This window comes from Colletotrichum siamense (genome assembly GCF_013390195.1).
Source record: "Colletotrichum siamense strain Cg363 chromosome Unknown KSG_Cg363_contig02, whole genome shotgun sequence".
Taxonomy (NCBI): domain Eukaryota; kingdom Fungi; phylum Ascomycota; class Sordariomycetes; order Glomerellales; family Glomerellaceae; genus Colletotrichum; species Colletotrichum siamense.
The window spans coordinates 6,688,299-6,701,158 of record NW_023501015.1 but is presented as its reverse complement, the minus strand read 5'-3'; the positions used below and the strand labels follow the sequence as shown (position 1 = coordinate 6,701,158).

The window sequence follows — 12,860 nt, the reverse complement described above, 5'->3', positions numbered from 1 at the left end:
TCGCCCAAGGGATGTGGGTGCGTTGTCGTCCTTTATCGTACGCTACACCGCAAACAGCCTTGGTCCGGGGTTGACAGCACAGCTGGACATCGTCCCAACTCGAGGAGAGTCAGCGATTGGGGGATTCTGAAGCGGGAGCGCCGTCGACGATGAAGACCCTGGGCTCTTTCTCCGCAATCTGAGGCCGGTGTGGCAGTCTGGACCCGGCCATTTGGGGGCAGAAGAGACCCCGTGGTCAAGACTCTGCCTGGGAAGGGAATGCAAAAGCGAAGCCATCGTGAGATTCTTTTCTGACATGTTTCGTTCGGCAACCACCCCTAGCTGCCACGTCGTTCGTTTCTTTTCGGTTCGACGCAGGGACGCCGCAGGAGAGCACTAGCCGTCTCTGTAGACGGGGAAAATAACCATTACTGTAGTCTGCTTGACTTGAGGAGGGCAGATGAGCGGTGGGTCTCAAAGCCTTCTATAGAGGCGTACAAATTTGATCCTCCACCCCCTCTGCCGAAACGAGGTCATCGTGGCCTGGATCGTTCTGGATCTTTGCGCCTCATATTGTTCCTCACCGGTAGGAATGAACCGTCCCGCCCGTTCAGTCCATTGTTACCGGCAATTCTCAATTCAACGTGGACCCAGCTGTTCGGGGCTGCCTTAGGCCGCTTTCAGCAGTGTGGCATCGGTCGCAAATTTTTGTGGCCAAACGTGCAACGGTACTGGCGGCTCAGAGGTAATGCAAGCCAGATGAGTTGCAGTATCCGAGTCGGAGGTGTTGTGTTGTGTACTGGGGTGATGGATGTCGTTGTATGATGTGACGAGAACCTCATCACTGAGATTGTGTAGATCTCAGCAAAAGATGAGATCTCGGCGTACTGATGAACATCATTAAGCGTTGGTCCGTGGTCTACCTGACTCTCGAATGACAATAGCCGCCCGCTAGGGGGACAAAGGAGGCGAAGTATCGCAGAGGTACAGGCACATGCATACCTGATCTCATGCAAAGTTGAGACCTGAACGGACCACCAAATCGACAGACAGAGATACTGCTGGAATTTCTCAGCAGCCAGTGGGCCCGTTGGTAGAGGATTGAGCCCACATCAGCCGGGTCTGCAGTGATCGTCGATATTCCGTGCTGGTAAGGGAGAGAAATCCGACCCTAGTGCTGCTAGACGATGAAAAACAGGACCCGGACAAATGGGACCTGTTCACGATGGGCCTCAAAATCCACTCTTCCAGAGAGGTCCATTCCATGTACTGAGGTACACCGGCGGCCGGGCTGCCGTCGCCGCACTCCCGTTTGTGTGCTAGCCAGGTCCGCACTGGCCATTGCCGTCGTCGCTTCGTAATGTTTCCGACGTGACAGCGGTAGACGGTGGGCATCGGGGCGACTGATGGGAGCCTCTGGCCCGAAACGCTCTCGATCCCATCGTGAAATATGGGCTGTGCCGAGACGCCATTGCATGTTGATGTCGGGGGTGCTGAAGCTGCGCAAGTCAGAGTGCTGAAAGCGGCCGACGGCACGTAGTTTCCATGTTACCGTCTCTTCCCGAGGCCGACATAATAGGCCGGGGGAAGTCGCCAACCTGGATCGGTAAGTCTAACAGAACGAAAAGCTCTCAAGTCCGATCATTTCTCCTCCTTCCAAAGCTCGCTCGGCGACTTTAGTTGGATGTCACCATGTTGTCCAATAGTTGCCCAGCATGGGCACCGCCTGGGAAGGTTGCTGCCGTCAACGCCCTGGGCTCAGTGATTTCTTTCGTTACCTTTCGATGGTGGCCCGGGCCGATGAAAAGTACGACTGAGAGCTTATGCCTGTTATGAGCCTACGACTTGGCCTGGCAATGTATGACAGACGCAGCTCATATCGTATAGATGGTAAAATGGTGAAGCAGACTGGTGAGGGAGAAGCTGCCTAGCGAACGGCTTGCGGCCAAAAACTGTGAAGCAGAAATCGACTTCGAACAGCAATGTACTGCATAATAGAGCAGGGCAGCTCAGGAACAAATTGGTGGTTTTCTGCAAGCCTGCAACGCGTGCATGAGTTCCTGTCTGCCCAACTTGCCATGCATGTCCGTGGCATCTTGAGGTCCCGGAGGTCATCCTCAGTGTGCTCATAACCCACGCCTCTAGCCCCCCCCCGGCTGGTGCAAGCTGCAACAAGAGTGGAGCCATTTGGGCTTCGAAAAAAGAGTCGGAGCCACAGAGGAAGGGGCCAAGCAAGAAACCTGCAGCGTCTCTCGCGCCGTGTTCCCACTCGAAGCCATCGACGTTGACGGCGGCTCCAGTTCAACTCCACTGTGCCTGCCGTTCCGTCCAAGGATGAGGGGATCATGGTTTGGCGACCCAGTCGCATGGATGGGGGCGGTTGGGGGTGGCCGGTGAACGACGATCATCTCTGATCTGGCGTCAACTGGGGGCTTGATTGAGGCTTGGGCTGCAAGAGAGGGGATTCGCGAAGTCAATTACATTAAACCTGTGATGTGTCTGTTCACTCGTTTCAACGCCAGCGGAGACGCCGGCAAGTTGCTGGACGAGGCGAGCGACACTTCGATGATCCAAGCAATTGAAGGAATTGGTGACAGATCCGTCCACTGATTCCCCATTTTAGGCAAAAATATCTTGCGAGTTGTTTGCCAAGATGCTGCAGTGGATGAATGAGAAACATCGGGCACTTGTCTTCTACGTGCCACATGTGTTCTGCGCTTGGAGGAGGCAGCAAGGGTCTGCTTTGAATCACTTCGTCCTTGTCAACGCCGCCGCTAAACGGATTGATTGCGTTTCTGCTTCTGACTGGTTGGCTCGTCTGGTCTGCAGAAGTCTATCCTGCGTCCGTGTCCGCCGAGCTTGCGATCATCGCGGCCGCAGAGTTATCCCGCGGAAGATCCACTGTCTGATCATTGAATGTCGGGAATGCGCCAGCGGCCAACGAGACCAATGTTGTAGCCCGGGGTTGAGGACGAGGAGAGAGTGTCAGACAGTTGTCCGGAATCAAGCGAGAAGACCGGTTAGCTAGCCGGTGTGTAAGATCCCGGCGCCGGTCCTGATGTTTCTCAGGAGGCTTCTCCAAGGGAAGCTGGTTGAAACATGAGCAAAAGGGGCGCAACATCAATTATGTGTACGGTGTACGGTATCAGGCCACTCGAGAACATCGGCACATCTTGTCAGGCCAGTGCCAAGTCTGGGCCATGCTGCCATGGGGGTTGATGGTGCATCGTTATGGACCTTGCTAGTGGCAGTAACTCGTCTGCAGTTTGTATCGCGCCTGGACATATCTCGAATCCTTGGCTTGTATGAATGGGGCGTCAGAGCTCTTGGTTGAAGCACTGTACCCTGCCGCAGACTCAAGACATGATGTACAGGTTGCATGTGAGATTTGCAGGTTTGCGAGAATGGGAATCCAGAGACACGCGGCAGGCAGACGCATCCGACGTGCTGATTGCGCTTCTTTGCTTTTCCTCAACCCAATTCAAAGCTGCTGGGGTTGGTGCATTAGGGTCTCGACCGTGGCGTCAAATTTGGGCCAAAAAGGAAGAATGCAGAGACAGGAGAGATGCAGCTCCGAGGACAGGCGTCCACAGGCGTCCAATGGGCGTTGCAGAGAGCTATTCGCATGCGCCAATGACGATCCCGCTGAATGAGTGAGGGAGCGGGCGATTGCATGTGTATCGACGGTCGTGCTGCGTAGACCGAAGATGCAATTGCAGTTGGTTGACGGTTATCCGTGGATGGTGCCTTGGCCTGGGAGCTAGGCGACTGCCGTCCTGGACACGTTAATTATTCGGATACCTGAGGTGGGCTGCAGACGTGCCACTACCATGCAGCGCAGCGTACGGACACAACGGGTGAGAGCCTCTGCACTGAGCGACTGTTGTGGTCTGTTCGCCTGTTCTCAGTCCGAGGCGTCGGGCTGTCCAATAGACTTTGCTTTCCGCCCGTCGGTGTCGTTTGGTGCTAAACACGGGACGAGCCCCCTCCATGTGCATGTTCTTTGTGCGTCGCGACGTGATGGCGATGGTGTTGGGCCGGCAGACAAAGCAACCAGCCCCGGCAGAAAGTCAAGAGATCTGGACCTGGATCCGTAGGAAGGCAGAGTCCCCCGCGCCATCCACATCCACAGTAGGAGGATAAGGTACGTGAAAACCATGTCGTCGTTAGCGGCTGCTTCTCGTCATCGCTACGTAGGCACTCGCATTCGGTGAACGGTTTGTCATCGCCGCCGACGCCGCCCACAGCCCGCCATCTTTCTCATCAGCGAGTATGCCGCAGCTAGGTTTAATGCGGAGAAAGTAAAGGCGATGCAGGTGCAGACATGCTGGGAGCGCTCCCAAGCGTGGCGATGCAGTGTGGTGTACTTGTGAGCTTGGGTTACTCACATCAAGTCGACATTCGAAAGTACGCAGTAGACTCAGACGTGCGAGCTAAGTAACGTCAGGGCAAAGTACCCGGCCAGCCGTGCCGGGAACCAAAGCGAGAGATCCGGAGTCTGGATGACAGAGTTGCCACGGCACGATTACACTCATCTTCCATCCCATACCACCCGATTTCGGCTCGGAAATTTTCTAGGTTGGGCCGTTGGCCTGACGTGTTTGCAATGGCTGGATGGAAAGTGTTGAACAAGTGGTCGTCCAGTATCTGTTGGCCCGTACCCTCGGGCGTGCTTCCGTTGCCCCAATAATGGAATTGGAGGGTCTTTCTTTTCTGGGAGTTTGAAGGGAAACATCCAGAAAGACGCGCGCGAAACAAATGACGAGGCACGCGTCAAGGTGAGAGAGACAAGCTGAGAATGGGCTCTTCTTTGTTCGCATGGCTGTCAGAGCTGTCGACGTCGCCGGTAACATCGGTCAGAGAGAGAGTCAAGAGAACCCGTGTCTCGAACGTCAGTGTGTCTTGCCGCCCTCAGTCAGACCTCAGCTGTAGACATGTTCTGCGAACTGAACTGCTTCTGTGATGGATAATGTCTTTGGTCGGCGGAGACAAGAGTCCGCCCAACAGTGAGCACTCGAAAGTGTGTTCGAGGTACTCGGCGCTGGACATAGCATGAGGCGATACTTTGGCGAAAAAGAGCGAAAGATACCTGGTCCGTAGTAGCCGTATGTAACGAAAAAGGTGAGAGGCTCCATCGAGCCAATGACGAGGTGCAGATCATGGCGCGATAAGGCAAGGTACCTGAGCGGAAGTCTCTCGTTGTCTTGGCTTGGCCGGCGCCCTCGCCTTCGCCCTGGTCCTTGCCGTGCTGCCGCTGCCGCTGCCGCTGAGGTGCCTCACACTTTGAGCCGGAAGAAGTCAGGCTTTGGCAAGCATTGGGAAGGGGATCCCTAGCAGGTGCCAGCTTCCCCCCAGCAGCCGCAGCAGCATTGACCCAACAGCGGCCACCCTTGTCAAGTGTCTTCCACCCCTGCGCCGCCAGAAAAGACACGACCAAGACGTAGGACTTGCTCCACCAAGCCCACTGCTCTGCTTCTTGCTGGGCTTGGCGTAGACTCACAACCTGTTCTGCAGTCCGAGTTGTGTTGTCTCGTTGGAATCTGAAAACACGCGTAGGATCCGTATTCCAGCATGTACTCTGTAATTAGCTCGTGTGCGTTGAAGGTTTAATTCTGGTGTCGTATTTCGTAAGGAACATTGATGTCGTAAATTGACATGGAGCACACGAGCATGTGCCTGACAGTTTGCTTACGCATGTAGAGGACCGTCGATACTTGCTTGTCACTCGAGATTGGCGAGGCATGGGCTTCTCTTGCTATGCGCACGATATGCTGTCCGCTGTCGCTTAGCCCGGGACATGGCTTGTCCGTGTCCGAGTCGAGCTGGGCGAAAGGGACGGGAGGATTGGACGTCGATTTCTGGCAAGCCGCCTGGCAATCGTACCATGGGAGATGAGAGTGGCTAGCAGGCCGACGTCAGGTAAAGACGACCTAAAAATGCCTCTTTCTGATTGAGGTCAATGGAACGGGGTGGCCGCACCTGGGAGCCCAGACCGGGTGAGAGGTGACAGAGAAGCAGCCGAATTAATTGCCCGTGATTCAGTGGTTGATGAGAGAGGCCAACGGCAATAGGCAATGGATTGGATGGCATCGACAAGGTCGAAAAGGAGTCGACGGCGGCGTTGCGAGAGACACAGACTTGACGGGATAGAGACATTGGTGCATGGCGCCTGCAGCTTGATGTTGCTGCGGAGGGTGCCATCAGCATGGTGGTGCTGATGGTACTGATGAGGTCAGGTACGTACCGGAAAGTGCGGCGCGGCGCTCCTGCTGCAGATATCCACACTGTGCGTGCCTTGGGCCGTGCGTTTATCTGTCTAGCGTACCCGGCCAGGTGCGGATCCCTCTTATCTTCGTCGACATCGCTGGGAAGAGGCTTATCTTGTGGCTTGACCTGTGCGGATGTCCACTCACCTCACACCGACACAGCGTCGACCCACTCTCGATCCATCTTTCCGATCTCCACTTCCATCGGGGCCAATCAGTCGATGGGCAAGTCCGGACTTCACACGGTATCGGCACTGGCCCACAGCTGGGAGTGAGTGAGGTGGGCTGGGCTGGGCTGGCTGGCTGGCGGGCTGGCTGGGGTCCCACTGCGGGCGCCGCGCCTGCCCTGTCGATTTGCCCCCCTCCCCTCCAGTCAGTGTCCCAGTGTCCCAGTGTCCCCTCCCTCATCGTCACTGCTGCTGGCCAGTGCCGGGTGTCGAACTGGACTCTGTGAGAGGGAAAGAGAGAGAGAAAGTGAGGTGGTCTTCAGGTTGGGAAGTCTTTTTTCCCTCGTGCCTCATCCTGGCCTCCCCCCTCCTCTCTGCGTCTGTGTGCCCATCGCTCTGTGGTCTTGTTCCTCTTGGTTCTGACGGAAGTGCAGAGGAGAAAAAAAAAAGAAGAATCCCCATCTGAGGTGCATCCATCATCCTCGTCCAGTGTCTTGGCTTGCTTCCCTCCTCGAGCCTCTCCACTCCAAGACTGATGAATGTGTGAATGATGTCCACTCTCCTTGCCCACCACCACCACCACCACCATTTTGTTGCCCACTCCCAAAAAAAGCTGAACCAGGCCCCATCCAAAATCTCCAATTCACTCACACACCACCACCACCACCACCACCGACCGCCGCTACCCTCCATCATCCACACCCAGCAGCAAGCAGGAACACTCACACTTTCGTCAACACCCCCCGACCCGACCCCCGACCCCCGACCCCGGACTCTTCTGTCTGTCTGGCTGTCTGCTCTCTCATACACACTCTCCCGCCCAAATCTCTCTTTTTTCTCACGCACGCACTGCACTCACCACTCGCCCATCGCTCTGCCTCTGTGGCTGCCCGCGCTAGGTACCGACACACTGCGCACTATCACCTTTTGCCTGGGCTCGCCTTGCTTGGCCTCCCTCTTGCACCCGACACCAGACACCCAAACGGAGAGAGGAAGGAAAAAAAAGGACTAAGGACCCTCGTCTTGTTCCCCCCTCGTCTTTTAGTCCCGTCCTCCCCGGAACGTACCTTTTCGCCAACCCAACCAACCTTCAACCTACTGCGTCCCGTCTCCCACCTTGCCGTCCTCTTTTGACTTCAACTCTCGACTCGCCTCGCAAACCGCTGTCTGCCTCTTGTGTCCTGTCAACCCTTTAGGAACCTTTCTTCCCTTCCAGGACGCTATCGCCGACGACCATATCGAGCCACCAAGTGACCCAGCACACTCCTCTGAACGACCGTATTTCGCTCTCGCCGGAACCTTCACTCCGACTCTTACGTCGTCTTTGCGCCTCTTTTCTCGCTCGACACCAAACCCACGACTGCAACTTTGAACCGCAACCCACGATCGCCCCGACCGGAACGATCATGGCCAACTGAAGCCCGACCGTCGCAGCGTTTCTCTTCTTCGGCCGCCGTGCGAGCCTCGTTGCACGTACTCCTACGCCCCTCATTATGTCGAGTCGCCGATTGATACTCCTCCGACCAGTTCAATTCCACTACTCTCACGCATAACATGGAACCACAGCACCCTCCCCACTCGAGGAACTCTCATCATCCTCAACTGCAAGCCCTCATTCCACCTGCATCCAACATGCTGCCCTTCAGGTCTGCCGCTAGCACGCCAATGACCTCTCCGGGCCTCTTCAGCCCCTCGAACCCGCATCCGAAGTCGAGCTACCCGACCCAGTCCTCCTCCGATTCCAACACCCCGAACGCCGAGACGAGCAGCCCGTACCTACATCCGCTGCAACATCACAAAGTCAGAGAGTATGTCTTAGTCTTCCCGTAGAATAGCTGTGTCCCCGCGCGATCGCTTCAGATGTTGAGACTCAAGGCTTGCGAGAGGCGCAACGCCTCAGTCAAGTCGCCAGCCTACACTGGCGGGGGACTGTTGTGAAACCCCGCGACCAGGGAGGATAACCTGATAAGCTAACCTTGTGAAACCTCAGGACGCACAAAGCTCTGATCGATTCCGACAGCATTACCGGCCGAAAACTCATCAATCAGTATGAAGTTATCGAAGAGATCGGTAGGGGGATGCACGGCAAGGTCAAACTGGCGCGGAATCTCGAGACTGGCGACAACGTGGCCATCAAAATCATTCCACGATACTCGAAGAAACGCCGTCTTGGCAAGGTCATGGCCATGTCCCCACAGGAAAAGACGATGCGAGAGATTGCCATCCTCAAGAAGATGAGACACCCCAACGTCGTATCATTGCTCGAGATTATCGACGACCCAGAACTTAAGAAGATCTACCTGATTTTGGAGCACGTCGAGTTGGGCGAAGTTGTCTGGAGAAAGAAGGGTTTGCCTCACATCTGCCTCTACGAGCGACGTCGAATCGAACGAGAAGCCCGCGGCGAACCAGCCACGCCGGAGGAGGAACAGTACGATCTCTTGATGGAAAGACGCTTCGCCCTCAAGGAGTTGAAGCGAGCCAAGATGACACAGGCCAATATGGGTGTCCATGATTTCTGGAGCATCGAGCACGGGATTTCCGATGATGCGAGTTACAGCTCCCGGTCTCGTGTTGCATCCAAAGACGATTCCACGACGCTGGAAAGAATCGGGGCCGATGGTTCTCTGCCAAACTCCCTACAGGCGTCTCGTACTACTTCAAGAGCCCCGTCACGATCGCAGTCGGTCAACTCCATGAAGAACAATCCCGCATTTGATCAAGAGTCCTTCGCTATCGAGGACGATATGGAAACACCAGGCCCCCTTCGATCTAGCAACCCAGGCTCTGCCACGGCCCTTGACGGAACAATGTATGGGCCCTACATTGAGGAGGCTGCTCTGCGGGGTCGCTCACCAAGCATGGCTGACTCCATCATCTCTCACATGTCCTCGGTGGACTGGAATTCTCGGATGCACGATCCCTTTGCTGAAGACTTTTCCTACGTTCCTTGTTTTACGCTTGAACAAGCCAGGTCGACCTTCCGAGACACTGTCTTGGGACTGGAATACCTGCACTACCAGGGCGTCGTGCACAGGGATATCAAGCCCGCCAACCTATTGTGGACCAGGGACCATCGCGTCAAGATTTCCGATTTTGGCGTTTCCTACTTTGGCCGTCCCATTCGAGATGGAGAGCCCGACGATGAGACTGTCTCGGAATCTGAAGCACAAGATTTTGACGACGATCTCGAGCTGGCCAAGACGGTCGGCACGCCTGCGTTCTTTGCACCCGAACTGTGCTACACAGATCTGGATCGTATGGAACAGCCCAAAATCTCCGAGATGATCGACATCTGGTCCCTTGGTGTCACGCTGTACTGTCTCATCTACGCGAGAATTCCTTTCCAGGCTGAGGACGAATGGCAGATGTTCAAGAAGATCGCGACCGAAGATGTCTTCATCCCTCGCAAGCGCCTTAAGCCTGTCGATCCATCCACGCCTCCCAACTCTGAATCCCTTTTCAAGCGACACAATGTACCGCCATACAGAGATGACAACGAGCTCGCCTACGAAGATATCGACAACCTTCTGTACGACCTCCTACGACAGATGTTTACGAAAAATCCCGAGAAGCGGATCCGCCTGAGAGATATCAAGAGGCACCCATGGGTCGTCCAGGGCATCCCGAACCCCATTACTTGGATTGATGACACCGATCCTGCACGGCCATCTCAGGGAAGACGTGTCCAGGTCAACGATAAGGAGACTGCGCACGCTGTGGTGCCCATTGCCTTCCTGGAGCGTGCGCGGTCTACGATCAAGAAAACCGTTGGAAAGTTGATGCACCCTTTAGGGGATCGAAGCGATAGCAAGTCTCGCCGGAGAGCCGCCAGTAGCGCTGCCAGCTCGGCTGGGGACAGCATGTACAACGTACCGCCAACCCCTCACTCGCGAGACTCGCGTCGCAAAAGCCTCAAAAGCGAGGACTACTTTTCTAACGTCAAAGACTTCGCCGTAGGCAGCGAGCATCCTTTAGTTCACAGCCAAGCAGCCACGCCGTACGAGTCACCCTATGACCCTCTCGCAACTGCCATCGCCCAGCCTGCGATCGGCCAGGGAGCCGCCCTTCTCCACGTTCTTCAAAATACCTTTCACAATAGTCACAACAACTCTCGGACAAATAGCGGGACAGCCTCGCCCTCGGACCAATCTACAATGGCAGGTACTGCATCGACTTACAGACCTTACCACCAATACTCTCAGAGCCCTTCCAACGGCAATAGCTATCTCACTTTGACCGCCGGAGTTCCTGAGGTCAAGACACTGCCACCTACTCCATATGATGGCACCACCGACGACCCAATGAAGGAATTCCGCAAGGCTCGAGGCATAGAGGCACTCACCGAGGAAGCTTTACGATCTCGGTCTGTAGATCGCGGTCTTTTTGCTAGCAACGACAAGCGCGCCCCCGCACATGTTGGTGTCAGCACCGCTGTTGCTCCCGGCACTCTTCACCGAATGCCGAGCCGTCCACGCCCAGTCCGATCAGTCGATCTTGGCAAGGCAAAGCAAGGCAGCAGCGGCCTAGCGTCGCCTTTGTTCTTCTCGTCCCGATCTGTAACTGGGTACCAGCACGGCCAGCCTCAATCAGACTCCAACATTTACGAAAACCAACGAGCGAACGCGGATCTAGAGGAGCGACCACAGACGGCCCACAGGGTCGAAACTGTTCGCAACCTACCAGAGGCCAGGACACCGCCGCCTCGAAAGTACAACACCTCAACCCCCGAGTCTTTTGCACGCGCCCAAGATGAACAACACCGGAAGTACATTGACGACTATCAGCAAAGGCTTGCCCAGCTGCAAAATGACGCCGATGGCACTACATCTAATCTTGACCCCACCGAGCTGCCCTGTCCGATATCCCCTGACGATGAGCTCTTTGGCACGCCGCCTCCACCGTCGAGGGAGGATACCATGGAGACCCGGCAGTCATCCCGTTCAACATCAAATGCGGGCCTAGCTTCTCCCTTGACGAGCCCGAGTGAAATCACGAGCCCCGTCTCATCAACCAATCACCCGTCAAAGGAGGAAATGCTTGCCTTCCAGTCTGACCCGTCCCTACCAGCGTTACTGAGCGGCTCTAGCTCTGTTTCTGCGGACTTGGATGTAGAGCCACTCGCTGAACCCGGGGTGATTCACCCCAGGCCGGCACTCTTGGAGACGACTGATTCTCTTACTCCTCCAGCGTTTATGAAGGAACCGATTGCAGGCTTCCCCCTAGAGCATTTTGAGCATCCTTCATTCGGAGAGCACTCCGGGCTGGACATTCTGCGAATAAACCCAAGCCCTGTCAACCGGAGCTTGGCCCCGCCTCAGTACACACCTGAGCTGCGACCCCAGGACGACGAGGACGATGATAGCGACAGCGATGAGGGACTTACGATGGCCAAAACGAAGAAGAAGACGCCTATGAATCCGACGCCCACAGCTAGCACCAATGAGCGGGTTCACTACGGCGCGAGACGGAGAGACACCAACATCAGCATCGCCAGCACCGAGACAGCTAAGAAGGTTATCGTGCATGGCGACGAGGTCCATACTTCTTGGGACTGAAGAAGCCACCATTAGCACCAAACTATCTGTACACTGTCTTCAGGCACATCCTAGCCAAGCATCGATATACGGCTGGCGGATTTTTGAATTTCACCAGCAAATTCCATAAGTTGGGCGTTGTCACCATTTCCTATTTACAGCATACTCGAAGAACAGCATGCAATCAGATTGCACATTTTTCTTTCTCTGGCGTCATTGCCTCGGCCCCAACAGAACGTTGGCGGATTCCAGGACTGGATGTGCTTCACCATCACATAGAGGAGGACTGCATCTGGTCGACTGGGACGGAGCTGACTGCTGTTCACTCCAACTTTCTTCTTGCACACATTATTCTCTGGCGGCGCTGTATGGACGGGTGGAGGTATCTCAGAGCAGACTGTGACGATTACACGTGGACACGAGAAAAGTGACGGGACGACGAAGGAGAGGAGGACTCGGAGGATGGGGTGAATATGCTCGGAAGCACAAAGGAGCCAGGCGAGGGGCGTCCTGCCAATAGACTTCTGTTTTTACCCATCAACAATCTTCAACATTCACACACACACACCCCCCCACTTTTTGCTTTCTTTTGTCTCCTGGGAAAGGGAGTGTAATGGAGGGGAGGCGGTCTCGGTTTGTGGCCTCAGCCACTGGTTGCTATTTCTATCCCCAGACGTCGTCTAAGGTCCTTTTTCCTTGACAGCATGCAAAGCATTTTCAAGAGCGTTCAGGTTTTCCCGGAGGAACAACTGTTTTTTTCCAGTTCTCTCCTGCTGTAATGGTTGGATGATGTCGGCATGTAAACACCCCACAATAACCCCCTCTACTTCTTCTTCTTTCTACTTCTATCACAAATTTGAGCAAATAAGACTTGGGACACATTTCCCTTTTGTCTACTATCACCTATGACC

At 55.2% G+C, this 12,860-nt stretch overlaps 1 protein-coding gene across 1 annotated transcript; it reads left to right on the top strand.

The window, feature by feature from the left end:
* Positions 1-8,044: 8,044 nt before the first annotated feature.
* Positions 8,045-11,970, top strand: ssp1 (Serine/threonine-protein kinase ssp1; the record flags this gene model as incomplete). The annotated part of the gene is made up of 2 exons (XM_036635602.1): positions 8,045-8,220; positions 8,403-11,970. The coding sequence occupies 2 exons, from the start codon at positions 8,045-8,047 to the stop codon at positions 11,968-11,970; spliced, it is 3,744 nt and encodes a 1,247-aa protein (XP_036499174.1).
* Positions 11,971-12,860: the final 890 nt, after the last annotated feature.